This window comes from Vidua macroura, chromosome 13, assembly GCF_024509145.1.
Source record: "Vidua macroura isolate BioBank_ID:100142 chromosome 13, ASM2450914v1, whole genome shotgun sequence".
Classification (NCBI taxonomy): Eukaryota; Metazoa; Chordata; class Aves; order Passeriformes; family Viduidae; genus Vidua; species Vidua macroura.
Genome location: NC_071583.1, coordinates 12,643,185 through 12,668,001, shown reverse-complemented (window position 1 = coordinate 12,668,001; position 24,817 = coordinate 12,643,185). Strand labels below are relative to the sequence as shown.

The 24,817-nt window shown below is 39.6% G+C and overlaps 2 protein-coding genes across 3 annotated transcripts in view; both read right to left on the bottom strand.

Annotated features, from left to right (window-relative positions):
- ARHGEF3 (Rho guanine nucleotide exchange factor 3) overlaps positions 1–2,156 on the bottom strand; it is a 105,915-nt gene extending 103,759 nt beyond the window's left edge. The window contains 7 exon segments of the mRNA XM_053989624.1: positions 1,596–1,687; positions 1,689–1,730; positions 1,732–1,787; positions 1,790–2,004; positions 2,006–2,067; positions 2,069–2,131; positions 2,133–2,156. Of these exon segments, the coding sequence (XP_053845599.1) occupies positions 1,596–1,687; positions 1,689–1,730; positions 1,732–1,787; positions 1,790–2,004; positions 2,006–2,067; positions 2,069–2,131; positions 2,133–2,156 (554 nt within the window).
- A 4,482-nt stretch (positions 2,157–6,638) lies between these two features.
- Positions 6,639–24,817, bottom strand: part of IL17RD (interleukin 17 receptor D) — a 42,617-nt gene continuing 24,438 nt past the window's right edge. Inside the window, exons 3-13 of one of the 2 annotated variants that reach the window (XM_053989749.1) lie at positions 23,579–23,704; positions 21,667–21,785; positions 20,892–21,012; positions 19,837–19,881; positions 19,593–19,744; positions 19,144–19,209; positions 18,200–18,254; positions 17,229–17,339; positions 15,358–15,542; positions 12,187–13,123; positions 6,639–9,895 (exon numbers count right to left, since the gene is read on the bottom strand). In XM_053989749.1, coding sequence (XP_053845724.1) covers positions 9,780–9,895; positions 12,187–13,123; positions 15,358–15,542; positions 17,229–17,339; positions 18,200–18,254; positions 19,144–19,209; positions 19,593–19,744; positions 19,837–19,881; positions 20,892–21,012; positions 21,667–21,785; positions 23,579–23,606 — 1,935 coding nt within the window. In that variant the 5' untranslated portion in view covers positions 23,607–23,704 and the 3' untranslated portion in view covers positions 6,639–9,779. Of the gene's footprint in view, positions 9,896–12,186; positions 13,124–15,357; positions 15,543–17,228; positions 17,340–18,199; positions 18,255–19,143; positions 19,210–19,592; positions 19,745–19,836; positions 19,882–20,351; positions 20,387–20,891; positions 21,013–21,666; positions 21,786–23,578; positions 23,705–24,817 lie in introns of those variants that run through there. The other variant, XM_053989748.1, reaches the window with a different exon arrangement.

Sequence of the window (24,817 nt, the reverse complement as noted above, 5' to 3'; positions counted from 1 at the left end):
CGACTCCCACAACTTGGAATCATGCCAGAACAACTGTCTACACAAAAACAGTCCTGAGAAGAAGTGAGCTATTCAAAACAGAGCGGAGGTCTGCGAGAATGTGCAGGGAATGATACTGAGTGTTACAGTGTCTTCACGGGTCACAAGGCCTTGTCACACTGCTAACTCACACACACCACCGCGACCGGAAAGTGAATGGCACCTCTGTTCAAAACAATGACATTTTATTTACTGGCACTGGCTAACAAATATTTACTGAGAACAGGTATCACATCATACACATGAAAAATTTAAACAGAAGGACTCAATTCACTAAACGACAAGCTAGAGATATACCCGTCCATTCCCTTAGTTCATCTGCACCAGGGCAGCTCTGTTTCACACACCTATATTCTGCAATAAACACTTAGCTCCATTCGTTTCCAAATCCCATGGGTTCTCCTATTCTGAACTCAAATTCTGTACAGATACAACATCCATCTCGTAACTTGTTGCACTCAGCAGACCTCTGTACATGGTGCAGAACTAAGTACACAACCAAAGTAATTCCATAGCAAGTGTTTGAGGACGAGGGAATTTCCTCTGCCTTTTAACTGTGAAAATACACTAAAGGATAACATTTAACTAGAAATTGCATTAATAAATGTAGGTATACATGGAAAATGTGCACAAGAACTTTTTACAGTCATCAGATTTAAGAACTATATAAAAACTTAATTTTAAAAATGAAATTCGGGGGGAAATGACCAGAGCTGAATTTCTTGCATGAACGTAAATGGTTCCGCAGTAAATCACAGCTCCTGGCCGCTGCCGAGCACAGCACAGAGATGAGCAGCAGCGCACTGAGCCCGCAGCCAGCACGAGGGCTGCGGGTCCGCGCACCAGCGCTGCCTCCCATCACAGCGCACCGCGGGCTGCGGAGCCTCCCTCCGCAAGTGCAACTCACTACTCTCCCTGCTTGTTTTTTTCCACTTTCCTTTCGGCCCGAGCCTCCCCCACACCTCCTCCCTCGAGGCGGGGGCCGTGCGGGCGGATGGAAGGGCCGAGAGCCGGCCTCGGGCCCCGCCAAGGCAAACAGCAGCGGGGCACAGCCGGTCCGTGACAAGCACCGCGGGGCTCCAAGGAGGTGGCCGGCTCCGGGCACCGCGGCCCTTCCCTCGAAGCCGACGCTCGTGTAAGATTCGCCACTAAACAAACGCTGAAAGTTCTTGAAAAGCATAAACTAATAAAGGCACCCGAGAGCGAGGGGGTCGAGCGCCCGTCGGCCCCGGAGCCGCCCCCTCAGGGCCCCTCACGGGGCACGAGCGGAGCTCGCGCGTCCCGCACCGACCCGGGCAGCGCGGAGCGGGGCGAGGAGCCGGAGCAGGACCGGCCCCGTTCCACCCTGCAGGAGCTGGCGGGAGTCCCCTCCCGACCCGCCGTGGCACCGCCGCTACCGCTCCGTGCGGAGTCCCGTAAGGCGCGGCGGCTCCCCCCGGAGCGACCTCGGCTCAGCCCCGCCACTGCCGCCTCCGGCTGCCCCGGGAGAGTCGAGCCCGTCCAGCTGCGCTGGGCAGCGGCCACCTGCACAGCCCCAAGGGACAGACAGCACTCACCTTGCGCCGTCCTGCTGCTGCTCCGCTCCGGGCATGCGGCTGGCGGAGCTGCCGCCCCGGCCCGGCGGCGGCGAGAAGGGGCTGCGGAGGGTGGGCACGGGGAGCCGGCGGCAGTGGGCGGGACGCGGTCCCCGGGGCTCCGGGCGACTGTCACGGCAGGCGGAGGCACGGGATGTGTCTCTGTGTGTGTGCTCGCCGCCCGCCCCCCTCCCCCGACCCCGCCCGGCTCTCCGCCCTTCCCGCTCCGGATCCTTTCCCAGCTCCAATCTGCTCCTCGGCTGTGTGTCCTATCCTTCCTTTCCGCTCCGGGTCCCTTCTGCACGGCTCGTCCCGGCTGCTCGGGCCCGCAGCAGCTGCGCCGGGCAGCCCCGACCGGCCCCTGCGTCTGCCGGGGCTCCGGGCTGCGCTGCCCCGGCCTCCCGGCCGGAGAAGCTGAAGGAAGCCAAGCTGGGGTTGAGAACAGCTGAGGAGGCAGAGCGACCATAGAAAGGCAAAGGACATCGCGCCACTCTAAGAGTCTCAAACGAGATTAACAAGCAAGCGACCAGGAGCAGGTCCCATTAGGTTAAAAACTTACGGAAAATAGCAACAAACAATGTACAGATGGTAACAGGCACGTGGATTTTGGACAAAATAGTTGTATGGAAATACACTCAAAAGTCCTATTGACCTGGAAAAATATAGTGATGTGAAGATGGAGGTAGATGATAAGCACTTTAGATGAGGGACTCTTTCTAGTCTATGTTTGTACTGTGCCTGGTAAAGATCATCTTATTTTCTGTGACCGAAGTCAGTGTAATAATAATAATAAATACTAACAATTACATCACTTAAAACAAATAGAATTTCAAATGACATGTAGGTGGTAGGTCTCTCACAATAGTAGCATTGCCAGCATAAAACAGCCAATGGAAAAACAATAATAAAGGAACTCATCACATTTTGTAGCCCAAAGAGTAGAATCACTTTACAGCAGAATAACTAATAATTAACGGTGGTTTGGCCTTACTTTCGAAACCAACGTCTTGTGAGATTTCATCTCTCAGTTGTTTCTAATTGCTGAGGATAGGAATGTGGTGTGGAAGAGACATATGGACATCAGAGCTTGCTTTAAGTAAAGGTCTGTAATTCCATGTCATTTCTGCAGGTTGGAATACTAAAGTAATCTCTAAACTCCACACAGTATGAAAACATTCTGGAATTAATATCATATTTAAAGATACTGGTTCATAAGGTGAATTATTTTTAAACTAAGGACAATTCAACTGGTTAATAGTCATCAAGATGCCATAGTAGTTTTACATAGTAGTTTACAGCTGGAGGGTTTTTTTTCTGCTCTTAAAGTAGCAATTCACATAAATTACACAGGTATGTGGAGACTTGGCACTTCTCTTGCCCTATGGCAAAGTCAGAGATTTGTGTTTTAAGCAACACCAGATTATGGGCAAAACCTGGGCTCCCAGCAGCATTGATATAATTCACAGAATGGAGAAATCTATGAGGTTGCTCAATCTGATTTCTGATGGGTTCCTGAAATACTGACAGTTATAACTATATAACAAAATAGAATCTGCTCAAACACATCAACTAAAAGCATTGTCCAGGGAGACTGAATACTTTTCAGTAATTACAAATTTGTATTTCCTGGGTTTAAAGACAATATATTATATAATGAAATTTGTAACTGTTGTTTGTTCAGCATTTTAAAATCATAGCAAGCATGGAATTTTTTTCTTTATATTAATATTTCTTTAGTATGCAAAATATAAAATTCAATTGTTAAATGTATTATTACTTCAGTCCAAAACATTATCTTAAAAACACAGTGATATCTGAATGTTACACTTTAAAAAACAATGTTTAGCAAGCCAATTCAAGGGTAAAAACATGAATATTGAAATAAATGTAGTGGTATTTCTCAGGTTTGGAGGCAGTCTAAGCAAAGAGGGGGAAGGTCAGAAACACAAATCCTGCCCCGTTTTCCTGATTCACTGTCACTGGTATTCCCACTCCACCCTCAGTAGCTGAGCATTGTCCAACTCTTCAGTGACGAGATGGTGACTTCCTTCCTAACACCTAAACACACCTCGGCCTGTTTGCAAAAGCTACAGTAAAGAGCAGACAGTTTCCTTTCTGTTGATGACTCACAGCTTTTACGGGTACATCCCCTCCATTAGACATTGCTAAAGACAAGTAGGTCTAATTCTATTCTCACTTTTAATTATTTTGAAATAAGTATGATGTAACTGTCAGCAATTAAATCACTCTAGATTTTCATCAAAATTATGAAGGAGTCATTCTTGCAAACCAGCTTCTCATCAAGCAATGTGCTTCCAGAGGAATAGTACCAAGGAGTGCTACAGGGCTGAAACAGGCTCCTGCAGAGTCTGCCCCAAGGTACCTGACACTTCAGAGGTCTCTGTGGGGTGTTGCAAAGGAAATGAAACATTGCTTAATGTCTGCCCCAAATCTACCTCTTCCTTCTGCTGCAGTTCTTGCTGTTTCCCACCATGCTCCATCAGTAGATGATTTGCTGCAGTGGTGCTGCAGCACTCTGAGACATGAACCAGGGCTCTGTGGTTCCGTCACACAAATTATTGCAAAACACCAAAGCTGCAACAATAATCTCTAACCAAATACACTCGCTGCTCACAGAATCACTATTGTGGCTCAAGACCAAGACATGAAGCCCTGTGCTCTGCCTCCAGCTGACACCAGCCCACCTCCAGTCCCAAGTGATCTATTTCCTATACTTTATCTAGTTCCTACCCAGTTCTCATGTAACATGAGGGCAGTTAACACATGCTCATGGCCTGTATGTGACCAGTTGTGCACTTATAAAGAAAAATCTGTCTCATCTATGCCCCACTCCCATCATCAGTATCTGATTTCATAACCAGACCCACTGAGATTGGTTGAATCACCTGAGAAATAAAGTGTTACTAAAAAGGGTGTGGCCACTGCCTTCTGGAAAGGCCTAAAGAATGTTGCCAAAAAACCACTTTAATATGGTGATTATAGTTCTACAACTTGCATCAGAAATTATTTTCACCAGACAGTAGCTTGTTGCCCTGAAAGTATTCCTGGCACTGGTTTTCTCAATGTAAAATCCTTTTGGGGCATTTTTTTTTCTTTAAAATGCAATTTAGTTTGGCAATGGTGTGAAAAACAAGTAAACAAGGCCATTCTCCAAATGGTTAATTTTCCCTTTTACTATGTAAGGCATCCAATTTGACAAGTTTAAGCCTCTGTAATTAGGTTAGAAATATTTTTTTTTAAAGCATGAAGAAGGTGACTTCTGTTTTTAGGTTTGATCTGTAGTTTTACTGTACTGCCAAAGGTAATGAAGAACTCCTGCTTTGCAGTTATTGGAAGTAGTTAACATTCCAATGAAAGACAGCCTCTAAAGGTTAATTTAATTTAAAATGGAAAAAAGACTGTATCAGTTTCCCAAGCACTTGGTATAATCCAGGGTTCTATGGCTGTTAAGAAATGCAATATTGAAGAAACGGAAGCAATGTTGTGTTCCTAGGAAAATGCATTATGATTATCAATAGCAAGTATTTTAGGTCATCACAAACCTGTCTGGCTGTTCCAAAAAGTCAGAGCAAGTTTTGTGAGCAATTTGATGTTGAATTACAGTTAAAGGGTTAATGCAGAACTTGCACAGGGAGCAGATGCATTAGAGAGTTTAGAATTACATGAAACCACAGACACACTCTTCCCTTGTGGAGAAAAAATGGCAAATTGATGGATTGCCACCAAACAAACTTACCTGACTCATATAATCAACAAGACTGCATTTTTTCAAGCAGATCTTTTTGCACACCAGTAGCAACTGAATATTTAGAATTCCAATGAAATCAGCAGCCCAACAGGGCAGCATTCCATACACTCACTCATGCTAGTTCAACCTGCCATCTATGGCCAAGGCCTGTGACCCTATCAGGAAAATCTGGAAAAAAGTTTGATTTTTTGTAAATCAGCCCTGACTGTTACAGTTTTAAGTCTTTTTATTACGTGATGAAGAAATTTCTCCACATGTTAACTGCTTCTTGCATAGATTTTTACTATTATAACTGTGAAGCCTATTATGTTGTAAATTATTATATTTTGCAGTTGAGACAGCCACAACACACAGAGCATCACCACACAATTTCAGAAGGCTTTAAGCATTCCCCCATACACAATAACACCTTACCTCAACAGAAGGTTTCAGGCAGCTGCCCATTCAGAGTAACACCACTCCACTCCAGAAGGCTGCAAGCATCTGCCCTTCTTGTCCTTCAGCCCAGCCTTTTATCCCCTCATGTTCCTGCACTGCCCCTGTGTGCCCTCTGCTCCCTTTGGTGCTTGCTCAGAGCCCCTGGGCACTCCATGGCTCATTGCTGTCAGTGCTGCTCACAGCTGGACCCACTGGGGATGAGGCTGGGCCAGCCCCATCCCAATCACCACAAACTCTGTGCCTACAATTATATCTAACATTATGTAAACAGATTCCCTTCATTTGCCTGAGCAACACAAGGAATCAGAGTGGTTTCAAGGCTTACCCCTAAAATTACAGTTTGCAGGGTTCACTGACTGGAACAGTGCTTTGGAATCAACTGGTTGAAAAAAAACCCACATATAAATTTTAAGTATTTATCACATCCTCTTTGACAAAATGAATCCAGGTTATTACAGTTTTGTGGATGTGGATAGGTTTCACTTGGCATGCAGAACAACCACGTACTGCTAGGAGACCTCCAGGGAAAATATAGGAAAAAATTACATGAAATCATATTAATGCAATTTTATTAAAAAATAAAATCTGACCCAGTCCATCCCATACAGAAGTTTTAGAAGTTAACATTTCTTAGAGTTGCTCAGCTATAATAAAGACCCATCAAAACAGCTGCTTCCCTCCCCGCTGGAGGGTGTGAACAGCAGTTAGCAGGTCTGGCTGCTTGTGTGTTGTGCAGAACTGCACTCAAAGTGTGCAGGATAAAACCATTGCATTTTTAACCAATTTCTTTTTTAATAGTATAAGAAAAGCCCAATGAATGAAATAGAACAAAAATATTTTATTTTGGTATTTACCTTCTAAATTAAAGTATGACAAAGCATTATTTCTGCAAATGTCAGGTGCATTCTATTTTCAAAAGTTGATGTGTCCATGGACAAGTACAAATTATGGCAACAACTATACTCCCATTCAAAATGCTGAACACACTGTCACATCTTGAGCCTTCAGTTTTCCAATGCTTTTTCACCCTCCCAGAAAATAAAGTATGAAATATCCAATGTCCACACACTTGAGTGTAGCAGAAATTAAAGGGATCCTTTCACCATTACCACGATGTTTAGAATTTACTAATGCTTGAAAACAGTAGTAAGCTAACCTCTAATATGTGTGTTAACACATCTTTAAAAAAATAATTTTTACAAGGATTTTTGCTGCTGTTCCCAGCATAAAGAACTCTTGCCAATTCAGTACTATGTCCTTCCAGTATCTCAATATACACAGTATCTGTTTTAGGAACTGTGGCTTTGTAAAAAAACTATACTAAGTTAGATAAAGTATTACTTCTCTTACTTTTGTAAACTTTAGGTGTGGGCCATCCTAATCTATACTTTCACTTAATTATATTGTCTTTCTTCTGAGTACATACAATATGCTGCTTCCACCTTAAGCTAAGAAGGAACACAACAATATTTCTTCCCTCCCACCCCTCGATTTGACTGTCATCTGCATAGACTTTATAATTAACAAATAAGTTTTGCAAGTTTTCCAGCAAATTTTGAACAAATTAAAAAAAACACATTAATGACAAGCAATTTTTTGTGCAACTGCCTTCATCCCTTTTCAACACTCAGCTTTCTTAGAGCTCAAAATGAAAATTTCATTTCATAATACTGATTCTGCCACTGTATTTAATGGAACAAGGAAATCTTCCCAATCTTTAGCCCAGCATTAAATAACAGTAAGGGAGCTGGGACTTTCCATGGATGAAAGCAGTATTACCTTCACCAGCTCACTGCTAAGAAATTGCCTCCTCCTCCTCCTTCTCATGTTGTGCAGCTTTGGCATTTCTATGCACAGCAGATCTTCAGCACACAGGCTGTGTCACCTTTCTGCCTTGTCTTATTCACTCTGAACTCTTTCTTCAGTAAAATAACAAGAACTGCACCGAATCAATATCCCTCATAGCTGGATTTAGTGGAGGAGCATTTACCTCTAAATTATTGTGCCTAGTCTGACCTTCAAGCAATGGGAAAACAGGGAGAACTTTGCCTTCAATAAGGCCCAAGGCACAGCCTTAAAAAAATCATCAAAGGCACAGATGATTCACTATTTGTATAAAATTCCCTAAACTTACTTAGATATTGCAAGTTTTGAAGTTTTCCAGGTAGTGTTCTTTGAAATTCAGAAAGCAGAGAGAATAAGGAACATTTCATTACTGGACAAGGCTCTCCAGATCCAGCACATGCTGATCCAAATGATCACAGAATTCCGTATTACAATTGCAAAGCATGTCAGAGTTCTGCCATTAATTGTTATACACAAATAATTGTTACAGCACTTTCTTACTCCATCTGTGATAACAATCTCCAGAGTCCTTTGTTTGGGAAATTCCAATGATTAAATTGACACAAAAAAACCCCAAACAAAACCAACCCAAGAAAACAACCCATGAGCTTTACAGCTACTCAGCCAAAATCATCACTTAATAGTTCTATCTCATGCTATTAAAATGGATAATAAAATACAGCAGTTAACAATGTCTAATTCTCACCTATAAAAACTAAGAGAATATTTGAGGTATTTGAGTTCTCCCTTAATTCTCTTTAAAGTAACCTCCTGCTAGTGGAATGTGAATACAGGTTAAATGAGACAGAATTTGACTCCGTGACCAGAATGAGCAAAGGCACATTGGTAAGGTGTCCTTTAGTATTTGTTGTTCCCATGCTTTCTGTAATAGTGTCTGGAATTGCAGTTACATAGATGCATTTAATTATAGAAAAGTTGCTCCTGGGAAACAGGAGGGACATTCTGGATGAAGATTTACCCACCTGGTCACTGCAGGAAACAGGACATGCATGCTCTGTGTCAGCAGATAAAAATGGCCAGTGGTAGCTTTTGCATTTTTCCTTAATATAACACTAGTGACAGCACCCAATCTTAATCACTAAGTGATGATAAATAGTGTAAACTGCAAAATAACTCACTGGCTTCTGTTTACTGCTTGGCTCAAGACACAATATTCCTGCCTGTTAACTGCTAGCCTTGGCTTGTTTTAGCCCAGGTGGTTTTGTAGCACCATGTCCTTCGTATCATGGTATGAACCCCACGTAAAGCATACTCCTCTCATGGCTGAACAAACCTAGAATATCTTCAATATAAGACAGGGTCTTCCTTCTCCCATCTCTTTATTTGTTATATTAGCCCTTCAGGAAGAAAATAGGAAGCTTTGTTTCCATGGTATCCTTCAGGATATGAAGGACCTGTATTTTTGTCTATTATAAGAATGATCCCTCAGCCTCAGGATGGTGCTGTTTGTGAGTCACCACAGCCAGACTGCAGAGGAGACACAGGAGATTAATGCAGAGGAGGGAGACATGCACTGAAATTCAATACTGAGACACATTAGCATCTGGGAAAAGGAGGCTGAGGACGAGAGCTCAAACATTTTGAAAAGAAAATTATTTCTTCTGATGGAGAATTTCTTGATCTCACCTTTGGCATTTTATCTTGCTTCTGAAAAAAATCCTGTTCTTATTGACTACAACACTCCTGCCATCAAGTACATCAGCACTTAAAACTAGAGGCTGGACTACAAAATTTACTAAGGCTTAATGTTCCAAGCTATTTTATATCCAGTTGCAAATTTATGCCTAGCAAAAAATAGTAAGTTTTGATTATGCCATCTGTAAACAGTGTAATATAATGACATTTAAATTATAACAGGAATAATTTTAAATGTATGCTCTTCTGTTTTTCCAATGTACACTTTCCAAATCATGCAAGAGTTTTTATAAAAATACCAACAGATTCAAGTTTACTGGCCACAAAAAATGGAATAACAGATCTTCTCCAGGGGCAGTTTGTTCCTTCAAGTACTTTCGGTGCTGAGACAGTGTGATAGTTAAAGCACAAACAGAGGCTGTTGATAAAGTGGCAATGCATAACAATGTTGTAGTGTATTATAAAGGAGCAATTGCCTGCAGTTCATCAGTGTGGATGTGGCAATGAAGTTCTGCTTTACATATTCCAGGCACTAAGAACTTTGTAGCAGTCATTACAGGAGGTTCTTCTTCCCCTATAAAAGGAAAAAAAAAAAAAAAAAAGCTAAATTCATAAATTGAAACAGTGATTTTGTACTCGGTCAACATTTCAGAAACAATGCCAAGAAACCTAGGAAATGCCTCTGGCACCATCTTGTCATGCACTCCTGAGGCTGAACTATCATGCTCAGCAAAATGTTATCTAGAGGTACAATTCTGATTTTCTTCCCAGGCAGGACTTCTTAGGGAAGACCTTGTTAGTGAATGGACCTAGTAAAGGTTTGGTTGTTGGTACTTCATCAAAATTAAACTGCTTTGAACTCCAGTTGAAGATGCCAAATATGATGATCTCTTTGAGAATCTTTACTTTGCAGACATGTAGTCTGCTCAGGAACTGCACTGAAAGATAGAAAGGATTATAAATAAGGTGATTTATGATTTTTATTCAAAAGATGATATCAAACTGGCCTTTTATAGAAGAAAGAAAAGATCTTCTTTTGAGATGCTAAGCGTCAGAGCTATTCACATCTGTTCTGACCAATAGGTAAAATAAGTAAAAAACTTAAATGTAGGGTGAATTCAGAGCAATAATTTGGATGTGTCTATCTTTCAGAACAAGAATAAAAGCTAAACAATTCTATATACTCCTCTCATTAGCATGCATATAAATATTAGGGCTGTAAATGTTTTGTATGTCTGGGACACTAAACAAATATAATGGCTTGCACTCTTAAAAGGCAGATGATGCTCAGTTCCAAAGCTGTCTCCTTTGTACCCTGTACCTCATCAGGACTGTGGTTTGGGTGAGGGAGGGTTGGGGGAGTCAGTTTCAGTGGTGCTTTTGGATGAGGACAATAAATGGGAAAATGGCAGAAATTGAGGTTTCTTGAGAAATTGCAGTTTCTTGAGAAATTGCAACATCAGTGCTAAGATCCAACTCTATCAGCAAGAGTGCTAACATTTAACCTCTACAGCTGAAGCATGTTAACAAGGGGGTATGTGACTTGAGAATTAATTACTGGAAAGACTGCCTCTTTCTTCCTGTGCCTCCTTGCAGCTGGGACACCCAGCTGACAGCTCAGTCATTGAATCAGGAAGGGGACACTGGGAAAGCTTTCTTACAGGGAAGCCATACATTTTAAACTAGCATCCTACTTTCACTAGAACCTTTACAGAGATCATCTGTAATTTTTCCTACAAATGTGAGAAAAGGCTAAGTGAGAAGATGGTAGGAAAGTAAAAAATATAGTTTTAATTCTGAAAACAGAGTAATTTTGGCTTAATTAATTAATTTAACCAGTAAATCTGTATTTTTTCCACCTGAAGTTTTTTTCAGATTTTAACTATTTATTCACATAGACTATCTAACTGATGGGTGTTATATCTGTAAATCAGCATTTGTATTCTCTTCCTCCAACATAATTCTGGCATCAAACATAGTTATGAATTATCTAAAAAGAATAAAAAAAATAATTTACCCAAGAGAAAAGTCTAGTTAACGTGCTGTCAGCACTTGTTCCAGAAAGCAGAACAGCATACAACCATCATAATGCAATATTCACCTGCTGCAATATTCACCTGCTGTTGTAGCTGCTTAAGGAAAATCTCAGCAGAGCACTTTTATCATATCAATACAATTGCTGGAACACTCCCCACTGAGGTAGTTGTGATGCCAGTTCAATATCCTGTAACTAGTAAGGTTAGATCAGTTTTTTTATACAGCCTGAGGCAAAATTTACACCTTCTAACTGGAGGTATCTGAGCTGGTATCTATTCTGGAGAGTGTCTTCCAAGCATTTAAATTACTCCATTGAAAGCCATTTGTTCATTCCCCAGCCCTGTATCTGGTGAGAAGCCTGATGTCATTCTGAAACTTGAGTTAACCACAGTACAGATGATACCCCTAAAGGATCCTATGTGCTGGAGCAAAATAGGATGCCAGGTTTAGATTTATGGCTGGCTGTGAGAATGCTTCACCATATCACCCTCTTAATTACACCACACAGCTGTCAGCTGAAATCCCAGCTGCCAAGGAGTCCCTGGAAAGAAGAAGCTATCTCTCCAAGAATAGGTCAATTAATGAGCAGTGACTTATTAATAGAATTTTAGTGAAATCTTACCTAGCTAAGATTTCCTCCACACACTGTAAGTTTAGAAAAGGATTCATTTTTCTGAAGTTACTCCACTTGTTTTACCATTTTTATACAATGTTTACCTTTCTCCGCAGCTGTTTATATGGCTCCTCACATATTATCTTACATATTTGGAGATGGCAGAAATATGCACAGTAACTGAATGTAAGTTTTGATACACTGCTGTATCTTACCTAAACCTGATGATGAAGAAACACTTCCTGTAATGGAAGACGTTTCCATTTGGTCTGTCAATAGTCCTTCCATTAAAGGTAAAGATAATTCAGATGAAGGGACAGATGAATCATAGATGCCAGAATCCCGAGGCATGTCTTTCAGATTTGAAGCTTTAACAACATGTAACAAGGGCTGAAGGACAGAGCTGCCACCACCTTGAATGTCCTGAGTTTCTATATCTTCTCCAAGGTTCAAGTGCTGAATTATACAGTGAGAGTCTGAATTCCCCACTGAAATGTTTAGATCTGTTTTCAGGTAAAAATCACCATCCATCACCTGTTTATTGACCAAGTCATTTAAAACCAAGCCTGAATCAAATTTTTCCATTACAGGCTCCGAGTAGTGTAAAGAAGGTGGAGGGAAGGGAATAAATTGTTTCTCAAACCAATCTGGTTCCTGATCAATGAACTGATGCATGTTGCAAATAGCAACATAAAGGGACCTCCCAGATTTGCTCCTGAAATAATTCCTTTTACTAATGTTAACAGGAAACACCTCTGAATCCTGTACACTAAGATCTCTGGAGTGTAAGTGTGAATAGAGCTGGGGGAGATTGTCCATGAGTTTGTATTTTGTGCTCAGATCCAGAATAGCAGGGATGTCTCCTTCACAGGAGTAATCAAAGTAGACTGCAATGAACTTGCAGAGGTCAGCTGAATTCTGCTTTGCCTGACGAAGCTTCTCTGCAACAGTCAACACAGCAAAGAGAAAGGGTTCTCCTTTTCCTGCATCTTTGGTTACTCCTCTGTGCTTCCAGTTCTTTTTTTCAACAAAGTATTTCATTCCTTTGGAACACACAATGATGATAAACTGTGACTCATTAATTTTTTTAATAAGCCACTCCTTCTGATCTTCTTTACAGTTTTTCAGATCTTCCCACAAATCTAAAGCCACCTAAAAAAGGAAAAAAAAATCTGGTTAAGTTTTATATATATAAACCCAAGTGGTTCCCTATGGATTTGATACATAGCAATATTTATTGGGGAATAAAAAGAACATAGAAAATGTGGCTGGATGAAGTAAATTACAATTAACTTATGTAATCAAATTTGGTATCATCAATCTACAATAAACAATTGTGCTTGCCTCAAACAATTTACCATTGTATGTCTGGGTCCACAATGTGCTGAATGTAGTGGAAGTAACAGAATCAAGGATTGCTTAGTTTGAAAAAGACCTTTAAGATCAAGTCCAACCATTCCCCCAGCCCTGCCAAGTCTACCACTAAACTGTGCCCCCAAGTGCCACATTCACTTATCATTCTTGCATATTAATGAAGTGTAATGCCACGAATTTTCATATCTAGATAGAAACATAATTAGTGCCAATAACATCAAGACCTTCCAGTTAGGATGCTGAACAACAGCAATTTTATCTGATGAGAAAGTTCTGAAGGAGCTTCTTATCCTAGGAGTTATTTTATTTTGTACTTTGTCAAGCTTTCTGACCATTCTACACGATCTGAAAGGCTTGTGTACACCAAGATGAGGGACACAATGCTTTATCTCACAGGAGGAATGAGAGAAAAAAACAGATGCAAAAAACTTGCATAACAGACACACATCAAAACACTTACAAAATCTTCTTAAAAGCATTTTTCTAGAGAACAAAAATTTTTGCTCCGCTGTGTCACTCACAGCAGAGTGGAAAACTTTGCCCCATCAGAAGACAGAGTAGGTGGATGCCCAGAACACAAGGACTCCTGAAAACTGCTGCCACACAGTTGGCTGCAGGAAGAAAGTGATCCTGCCTGAAGTGCTGCTCAGTTGGACTGGATGAGCATTGTCAGCCCTTCCAAACAGACAACTCTAGCTTGTGCATGGGGAAGGGAGGTCATTTTACTGCTGCTTGGGAGATGAAGGTAGTTTTGTGTCTGGTTTTGTTTCTGTTCTTCAAAATCCTATGTGACCTGCTATTTTTGAGAAAGGATTTTTATTATGGACAAGCTGTTATTTTAAATGGCTATTAAATGCCACTGTTTTATCCTTTGAGAAAACATTCCAATTCCATGTGAAAAATACTTGTGCAACTCTTCTGTTATTCATTAAGCATCACTTTTTATATTAAATTCCAGAGCTTCAATAACCACATGTATTATTTCTGTACATAGGTGCCATTAATATTTTGTTATAGAAATTTTGGATGCTGCCAGAGACCATAGATTCCATGGTTAGAGCAGTAAGAGCTCATCTCAACACTATTCCAAAGAGGAGCAGCATAGTAGGGCTAAAGTACATCTCTAAAAGGGGTTTCAAGTAAGTTAGTTATAAAATAGTTTATCCTGAACTATTTTAAGCAGATGAAAAAGTTGTGACCATCCCCACCAAACACACGAGGCCTCGGCTGTGTTTCTGTGTTTGGTCACCAGAGAGCAGAGCTGCTGTAATGAAACCCAGCTCCAGCTCAGCCCAGTCATATCCCCGGGATGGGGGGAAATGCAGCACAAAGAGACCAGCAACTGTCCTGCCTTTGTCCAGCTGAAAAGTGAAAAATTGGTCACATATTGACTCTATTTCAGACAGCAGTATGAGATTCTAAGCCTGCTCATTCAAAGTAGCAATTCAAATGTCTCATACCATTCAAACAAAAACAAGGAAAAAAAGAGCTGCTGATTTCACAGTATTAATGGAACAGAAGGGAAGCAAAAAAAAAAAAAAATTAGTAAGTACATGCTGTCAACAAGTAATGCTAATAATGCAGTTTTTGCTCTATGAGTAGAAATCTTGATAGATTCAACTTCTTTTAAGTGACAATACAAAACACACTTTAGGAATACCAAAGTATATCAGGTAGAAAACAATACCTCTTTGTGGCTGCTGACTATAAAAATGTAAGGCCTACTGAACAGAAAAAGCACTTAATTCAAAGCAAGCTAAACATGGCTGAATGAAAGTCCTGAAATAATGATCTTCCACTATTCGGTTTGGCTTGTTTTGGTTTTTTTTACACTGGATAAGAGCTCTTCATTTCCCCAAGTAAAGAAAATTCATACAGCCTAAATTTAGAAAAATAACAAAAGTCACCTCTGTGGAAAGGAGTGACTGAAATACCTACTTTTCAAGCACAGAATTTTGGGAGTGCTGTTTCAATTAAGGAAAAGTTGTTTACATATGAAACGTTGACTTTACCTCACAGCCACAAAAGTCCTGAAGAAAATAAGCAAAGCACTGGATGACATTAATGTGTTTCTGGCAATCTTTACTGGAATAGCAGATGAACACTTTTGGCCGGGGTCGAAGTCTTTCCACATGGAGACCTGCAGCATATGCTGAAGATTCTGAGCTCTCCTCATCTAGATGGGAATATATATTTTCTAAAGTGCAAGAGAAAAGAAAGTTCACACTATAAAGCTTGATTTTGTTTTGGATTTTTATTACTTTTGTAGGCTTTTTACTAATGCATATAATAATGTTTGGGTTTTTTTTCCTAAAGATTTTCCTCTCCTTTCCATCCTGAAAAAGAAAAGTTGTACACACTCTATTTATCCAGCTTAAGGGTTACTGCATGTGGAATACACTTGCAAAGTTAAATGTACAGTTATTTCTGCCCAACTCAGAAAACACAAGGAAGGTTTATTTTATAGAAAGAATGAGGTTGTTTCACCTTTATTCAGCCTCAACAGCCTTCACAACTCTGTTCAAACACCATAAGCCTAAGAGATGTATCATCTTCAAGAGTTTCCTGCCTTAGGAAGTCTCTTGTTAAAAAATCCCAAACCACAACATAAGCCAGGTAAGAATATTAAATTCCAGGTCCACAGACCCTTTCAGGATATCATACAAGATCTCTCTAGTGTATATCTACACACCCGTGTTTGGACATTAATTTGACATTAATTCGAATTAGGATATGATTAATTTAAATCTAAATAGCTATTAGTGTTTCTTTCCTTGCAGAGATCCTTTTATGCTGGAACATAAAAGTCTGGCCTTATGCCAGACTAATTCAATCTAGTTCTACAGCTGATTAAGCTAATTTGGAATAAAGTATGAGTGTTTCAAAATACAAATATCCATCTAGGGATTCAATTCAGAACAATTAATCAGGAATAACTATTCTGGAACAACTCTCTCTGTAGACAAATCCTCAGTGATTTGTCTGGGTTTTTTGTTGGAACTTGCTAGCTGCGAGCAGAGGGGATAACTACAGAAGACCAGAAGGTAAAAGGATTTAACCCAGCTGGCATATAGCACTTGCAGTATATCTCAGTGCCAAAATTCAGGTGGATAACACAGATATGTGAGGTTTGGAGAAGTAATCTCTTTTTCCATTATTCATGAAACCACATGATTCTGTAAATTCAATATAAAAAGCCAATATATTTTTAACATTTAAATGTATCAAGTGTAGCTTGCCAGCTCCTGGATACAGAGGAGAAGTCAGCAAGAAGGAATGGAATCTAAAAACATCTGCAAGCAGGGCTTACAGTAAATTTAGGAAGATGGCTTAGAATGAAAGGTAAAGGCAACTTCCAGGAAAGTGAGCAAATCTGGAATAGCAGCTGTAGATAGTATTCCAGACAGCACTGTGAATTGTATTGGCATCACATGGCTTTACTTTCCTTCTGATTTAAAATGAATATGAATTAGGTATTTCTGAGTAAAATAAGGGAATGTTTAAAACACAGCCATTTACAAATCTGTTTGTAATCTACATGGTCACATAGTACTTTCTCAAAGAAAAAGAAACATGAAATACAAAGTATTTTCCAATATTGCTTTTGTTCTCTCCTTTCTCCTTCCTTTCTTCTTTCTCCTTCCTTGCAGTGAAGTCCTGATCTGTGATACAATACTGCCTAGGCAACCAATTACCATCAAGCGCTGATTAAGAATTTGCTACAGGTTTCAACACACAAAAAGCTGAGGGGAGGAAGGACAGAGAAATAGAAAAGCAAGCTTTTCAGATAAAGGTATTTCTGGAGTCAACCTATCAATTAGGATTGCTTTGGTTGCAAAAGCATATCTTTAAATGGCACCTTGCAGTGAGGGAACCCTCCTACCTTGCTGTTTCTTGCGGCACATGACAGTGAAAAGTGTGGCAAACGCAGAGATGACAACCAAAGGGACTGTGATGGCAATGGCCCTGATGGGGCCAGCCCATGGAGAGTGCACTTGGAAAAAGAAAGCACAATTAGCCACATGCAAATAGGCTGCATTACAATTATCTAAACAAATCTCCACAATGGGAATGCAAAACTGCTGCAGTGCTCTGTTATCAGGTAATTGTCCAAGATACAGTAAACTCAAATATCATGTTCTGCTCCATTTCAAATTAGTTTTTATGGTGGTTGCCCCACTGCCACAGCATCAGAGTGGCTCTCATAAGTAACAAGAGCTGCAGCTCACACCAGCCCCAGGGAACAACCCTGTGCCAAATAGTTTTGGTAAGATATGCAGTGGTCATTTGGACCTGACATGTTTTTGGTTCCAGGGTGCTGAACGTGCCCCTTAGATAGAACTGCCTTCCTGCAGAGATCACCCTTAGCAATGTGCATTAGGATTCAGTGCATGTTATCCACTGCCTCCATCTGTGGCTGTTTTGAGGCTGCAGTTGCACTCTGAAATCTCTGTTTAGCTTCTCAAAACCAGGTCTGAAGGACACAGGTGATGTGTTCAGGCTGCTCCACAGCTTCATTGCAGTATTTCCACACTATTGCACTCTCTTTGTATGCAATTAAGGTTATCAGTCCTCATATCCACATAGACAACAAAAGCCACTTTCCCACAAAGATATCCCATGGTGGATTGATCTAAACTCCACCAAATATAAATGTACAGAGATGCACATGTGTATGCTCAAGTGTGCATCTCTACTCTTTTTTCATCAGGCCAAAAAGCACAGCACAATTATCTCAATAGTCTAGATTATGGCAAACAAAGGTCAAATAGAGACTTATTTCCAAGAGAATGAAAACTCAACGTAAATTAATACAGTAAATATAGCATATTGTTTAAAAAACAGAATTCATACCTGGTTTTAGTGCATAGTGCATTGTTTTCCTTGTTGTATTAGTGTCATCAACCAGCTTGGAAAAGTAAAAAATTAATTTTATTTTCTGAAATATGAAAATAACTAACAGCTTTTATGACCAAATGTGAAGAAAGGTACTGTTCAAATAGTTAAAACTAAAGAGCAGCACAAACTAGTATAATAAAAATTGACCAAAAAGAGAAGTGCAATTAAAAAAAAAAAAGTCCAGGAATTATGCAGGCCCAAACCTTCAGTTTAAGGCACAAAGTGCTGTGCACTCAAGGAAGCAAGGCTATGGAAAGGTCAAGAATATTCTGATGCCTTAAGATTCTAGCGTTTGTATTTTTCAAATCCTGTACTGCATTAGTGCATAACTCTAAACTCCATATAAAGTGCTAGTTAACTGTCTTCACATTTTGGTTAGACACAACAATCCCTCTGGGCCTGTGATCCAAGGATACCATACAGTCTCAGGTCCCAAAAAGTATAAACAAAAGGGAATTGGGGGGCACAAACTGGGAGAATTTGACTTCATTACCTGAAGCTGTAATTGGAGGATTAACCCCTGATATGTAAATGGACCAATATCTGTATTGTATATTTACAATATATGTAAATGGACTTATATCTGTCTGAATAAACTCCTGACCATCATCCATTTTGGGTGTAGCCCCTCGGGGAGGCTTCATCTGCCCTTAATATACCAGAAGGCCCTTCATTAAATATATCCACTTTTATTCTTCTAACTTTTATTTGTCTGGCCTCTGTTTCTAGGTAAGCCCAAAAAAAGCATCATTCTAGAAGATTTACTTGCCCAAGTTACTTCAGTAGGGACACCTGGAGTTCAATTCTACCAGTGTGATTTGAAATATTTTAATTTTACTCCATTTTCCCATTAACATATTCACTTAGGTGTTGTACAGAAGACTGTTTAGAAATATTACCTCAATGATATAATCCCCTGGAGATACGTTCTGAAGAACACAACTTGTAGTGTCTGTGTTCTGCTCCTACATAAAGAAAGAATACTTTGCAAGCAATTCACACACTTTGAAAACCTAGTAAAGAATTCACATTGATTTAGAAACAGGCAGTGCACCCTTGTATTAACACATCTCAGAGCAGCAGAACTAAGCCTGCCCATTCACTTACACAACTGTCTGCCTGCAGAACTAACTTGTGTTATCCAGGTCCAATGGAGTCCTCAGGCCTGGTTTTGACTGATGAGTGCAACCACAGCACAATTGTTACTTACATAAATAGTTCCAAATAGTTTTACAATTTTAAAACTGATACTATTTTGTATTAAGTTTTTAAAGTTTCTGTAAGACCTTAGAACACCTCATGTTGATAGGTTTTGTGCTTTTAAGAGCTGCAAAACTCAGCCACATACCTGTCTGCAGGTCTTTTGCTTAAACAGTCCTTCATGCTTCAGTTTGTATTGAAGAAAGTAGTACCTAAACCCAAAGTTGTGAGGTGCATGATCAAAGGACACTTGCATGTTAAAACCTTGCTGGGTAACATTCACATTCCTTGGCTTCCAGTCTGTTAGAGGAGATATTAATGAATTGCAAAATGACCCTTCAAGTACAGAAACTTTTTAAGATTAATATATAGAAATATTACATTTTACTTACAAGGTTTGCAGACAAGGTTTTCTGGCTGTAGCAACAATTCACATGCTACAAATATACAGAAAAAATATTAATTATACAGTATCAAACTGCTATGCTATTTAAACAGAAAAAGAATAAGGGCCAAAGTAAGGAGTTCATTTTGAATACCCTCACTTCTTTCCCAGACTCTAATATGCCTGGACTAAATGCATTTTGCAAATTTAACTCCTTTGCTATGATTTCAAGTCCCTTCTCATCTTTATATGAGAAACAGAGATCCATTAACTTGAATATCACATTTCTTAGTGAGACAAAAGGGATAACACCAGGAGAGCACATCAGGAGAGGAAGTTAAAACTAGCCTTAAATATATTTACTCAGAGTAAGTAAGTATGCTGAGCACTGCTACCAATAGTACAGTGGTCTATGTTAACAGGCAGACTTGAAAATACCTTAAGCAAGTTTTATAGGGGAAAAAACCCCTTAGCAGGACAAATATCAACAGTTCACCTCAAAGTGTACTTGCAGTTACTCACCATACTGTGTGAGCACTGAGGAGCTTATTCAAATTTCTTCTCTCTACCTCCAATGAGAATTGCTAAGTAATTGTGAGAAATTCAACTTGATCTCCTGCTATCTAATTTTAGATGTCCTCCCCTGTATCTGTCTTTAGATAGCTGTTTTTAAACTTCAGTCTCAAAGGCAAAAAACAAACTGCCCTTCTTCACAATGTCCAGAGAGAAGCAAACCATCTTCAAGAGTCACAGGAGCAATCCTGCTCTAGGCAAACCTGAGATAATCTCAGGCCTACCTGAGACTTTTTTTTCAGGTTGCTGCCTAGCACTTATGATCTCACACCACAGATTTATCTATGGCATGCTCATTCATTCTGCTTAACACCCAGATCTTCCTTCCACAACAATGTCAGTAACTGCTTAACCCAGACTCATCCAACGTCATCATCCACTCCATTTCTTTGTTGGGAAAACCCAAATGTTGAGGGGAAGGGAGGCCCACTGAAGAAATGATAGGCAATACCATATAAAATGCAACACTGTATTATGTGCAATACTTACATCTAGTTCGGAAGAAAAATGGGTGATAATTGCTTTCATTTTTAATGGAAGGAAAAGGAACAATCTTTACAAAGTAATCTGTTTCAAACTTCAAGTTTACAAAGGGCTGGGACTCCATTCCCTACAAAAAGACAAGATTGCACATTTTTTAAAATCAATGATCATAGCTGAAAGTATTTTTCAAAGCCAGCCCACAATTTTGCAATCAAAGGCTGAAATTAATACATTAAGAATTCTTTCTCTACCCCTCTATTCCAAACTGACATGAGGAATCCATAGTTGGATGTAGACTATTACAGATATGCATTTGTACTCTAGTCACCAAAATGACAGTTCCCAGCTTCAGGAAAGTTTCTATCAAAAGGAAAAAGATCTGTCTCTAAAGCAACAACTATCATTAATTTCACCAATAATACTTTTGGGAACCAACCAACTCTTTTACAAGGGCAAGGAGCAATAGGACAAGAGGGAATGGCTTCAACCTGAAAGAGGGTAGGATCAGATTAGTTATTAGGAATAAATTCTTCAGTGTGAAGGAAGTGAGGCCCTGGCACAGGCTGCCCAGAGAAGCTGTGATGTCCCATCCCTCCAAGTGTTCCAGGCCAGGCTGGATGGGGCTTGGAGCAACCTGAGATAGTGGGAGGTGTCCCTGCCCATGGCAGGAGGTTGGAACTGGATGATCTTTAATGATCCAAACAATTTTAGGATGATAAACACCTTCAAGACTACTCACAGTCATACAACACCGAAACTTTTCTTGAAACAAAGCACTTACTGTTCGTTTAAAACTGGGGCTGAGCTGCTTTGGATCTTTTAAAACCATCTGCTGGCATTGTCTTCCCTCTGATTTTAACTCCTCAAGTATTACTCGAAATCCCTTCAGGTATTCAATCCCTACAAACAGCAGGACATTTAAACAGAAGATTAACATTTCAAAATTCATAATGTGGTATTTAATGCAATTTGAATATATTTCATTTGTCTTTAAGAATAAAACTTATCAGTCGTATTAAATATGTTTGCATTTAATAACTGTTGGTGTATGTCAGTTCTGCATATTCCATCTTGCCTATCTAGAATTCAGTCTTTTGGCAAAGGCTACAATCACTGCATACTTGTGTAATGCTTGGAACAGAGGGGCCCATGTCTCATCAGGGGCTTCCAAATTACCACTGCAATGTAAGTTATCAGTACCTTCTTCACCTTCAGAAATACTTCATGGTAACTTCACATTTCCATTTTAACAATCAAATATAACATTTTGCTGGCAAATTATAGAAATAGTCCTTTATAAATTTTACTATCATCTCTGAGACTACCAGATTAAAATGGTAACAATTGGTACAACTTTAGTTCTAGTACAGTACAGGCTAACAGAAAACTTGACTTAAATGGAATGGAATTAATTCCAGTGCATGTATACTTCCACTTATTAATAACTGCTGCCAGAACTACACCCATTTTGTTCAAGTTACTCTACTACAACTTAGCACAGTGTCTTTACTATGTTCTCATCACAGAATTACTTCATGATATGACTAAACTGAGTCACACTGATGTGAATATCCCAGGAAAATGCCAGTGTTACCCTGTGACAGTTTTGTGGCTCAGGTATCAAAGGCACTGCACAGCTCTTTAACTCTCACTACTCCATCTAATTGTATCTCTTCAACAGCATTACACATATTTATCAATGACACAGACACAGCTTTTGTAAGCTAAATGCTACATAAATCAAAATGGACTCATTTCAGTTTATGCTATGCTTGTCAACCCAAAAATAAAATCCCAAATGTATCATTTTCCACCACCTCTTCTGGTTCACTAGTTTTCACGGGTTTGTGTGTTTTGATTAATGTTTTATAATTTTGTAGAAGATAAAGTGTTGCCAAACATGTTCTTAGCATTCATGGGACAAAAGCACTATTTGTCCTTACACGAAAGTGCCCAGTTCCCATGTTACCCGAGATGCCTGAACAGCAGTTCTGTCCTCAAACTGTCCAAAGGATTTACCTCTGGGGATCACAAGGAAGAACACCAGGCTTTGTTTCCCATGGATGTTTGATTCATCCAGTCTGCAGCTGAACATTACCAAGTGCCTTCAACTGCACAGTTCTGCAGAATTCAGTGGAATTTTCACAAATTCTTTTAAAGCCCAGAATTAAGTTTCTTAGTGGAAATGGATTTCTGCACATCCTCAATTCTGGACACTACTGCACTAGTGGGCAACAAGGTACTTCCAGTGACATTGAATAATTGAGGAATACTCTTAATCACCAGACCTGGCAAGGAAACACATTAAAGTTGTATCTAATCTGTGATTAGATAATGTTTTCCACCTGTAACCTTTTAAGTGTATCAGGAACTAAACTCAATCAATGCCACTGAAATGCACCAAAGCCTTAGGGCAGAAAATGAAACCAGGGACAGCTGCACACTTCTGAAGAACAGAAATTCACTAAACTGGGATAGTAAAAAACAGTGTATGACTGCAGAGAACATCCTAGTTTTAAGGGTGTTTTTGAAGCAAGCCAGAAAAAATAGGAGCTTTGCAAAGGTGTTAAGAATTCCGTTCTTCTTAGGCAGTTTCCATCAATGATTCCAAGCATAATTTAATTATTTGACTTAATACATATGAGCACAAAGTTATTACCAAACCCATGATTCCATTTCCCTCTAGAACTTACCAATGGCATTTGCTGTCCAAAGAATCATCACAGCCACCTGCTCCTGGCAAGCAAACTGACTGATAGTGATGTTCTGCACATCTCCAATCACGTGTCTTCCCACTGAACTCAGGTAAGGAGTGCAGTCTAAAAATATAGACAAACAAACACTTTAAGAAAAACATTCTAGCAGACATAAATCCCCTAACATGTCTTCAAGACTGAGCAAAGTAAAATTACCAGTGCATTATTTTTTACAAGGACTACACAGCAAATCTAGATGAAGTTTTTGTCTCAAGACCCAAAAGCCCACAAAACTTCACAAATCATTGAGCACAACCACTCCCACTGGTTGCCAACCCACAGTTCACAGGACTGCCAAGGATATTACCAGTTTATACCACCAGTGTAACCTGTACCACATCATGTGCACTGGGACTCCCAAAAGAGAACAACTTCTCCTTGTAGCTGTTCAAAATAATTTGAAGAGTGACGTTAATTTTGTTCATATACAGTGCTCAAAGCAAGAGAATGTTGGTCAATGATCAGGCACATATGAGAACAATAAACCATGTGAAACTTGAGAACTGCTCAAGAAGTGCTTTTAACCACGATACTGCTTGATCCTGACCACAAAGAACCTGCTGCTTAAATCCATCTCCTCTCTGCCTTCCACTCTGCAGCCACATCCCTACAGACCACTTAACTGCCACTGCATTCACTCAGGACTGGTTTTGTCTTGCTATCCTCACAAAATGCAGTGTATTCCCTAAAATTACAGCGCTGCAGCTTTAGCTTTAATCAAGAAAACAAAATATAAACAAAAGATTCCTGAGTTTGTTGTTGAAATTGTTCTCTTTAAAAGAAGAAAACAATCCCAAATTTTATTACTTTTAAAGCTTTACAATATTTAGGCTCATATTTTGTGGCAGGAAGAGAAGTAGCAGGCAGGGAATTCACTAGTTCTGGAGTACAGTATACATGAAGATGGGTGTGCAAAAACAAACATTCTGTTTCTTAACTAGTGAAACTAACAAAATCCAGAAGAAATTGATCAGTGGATTGTATATTACTGACTGATGATTAATTAAAAAAAAAAAAAAAGTGAGTTAATTTATATGCTATATATTCATCTATAGAGAGCTTGTAGAAAAGAAAAATGAATGAAAAATCAAGCGCTATGATATGCCAGTACAGGAAATTTCAATTTAATTCAGAGGTGTGATCTTAAAGGCAAGGAAAGAAAAATTATTAACTGTA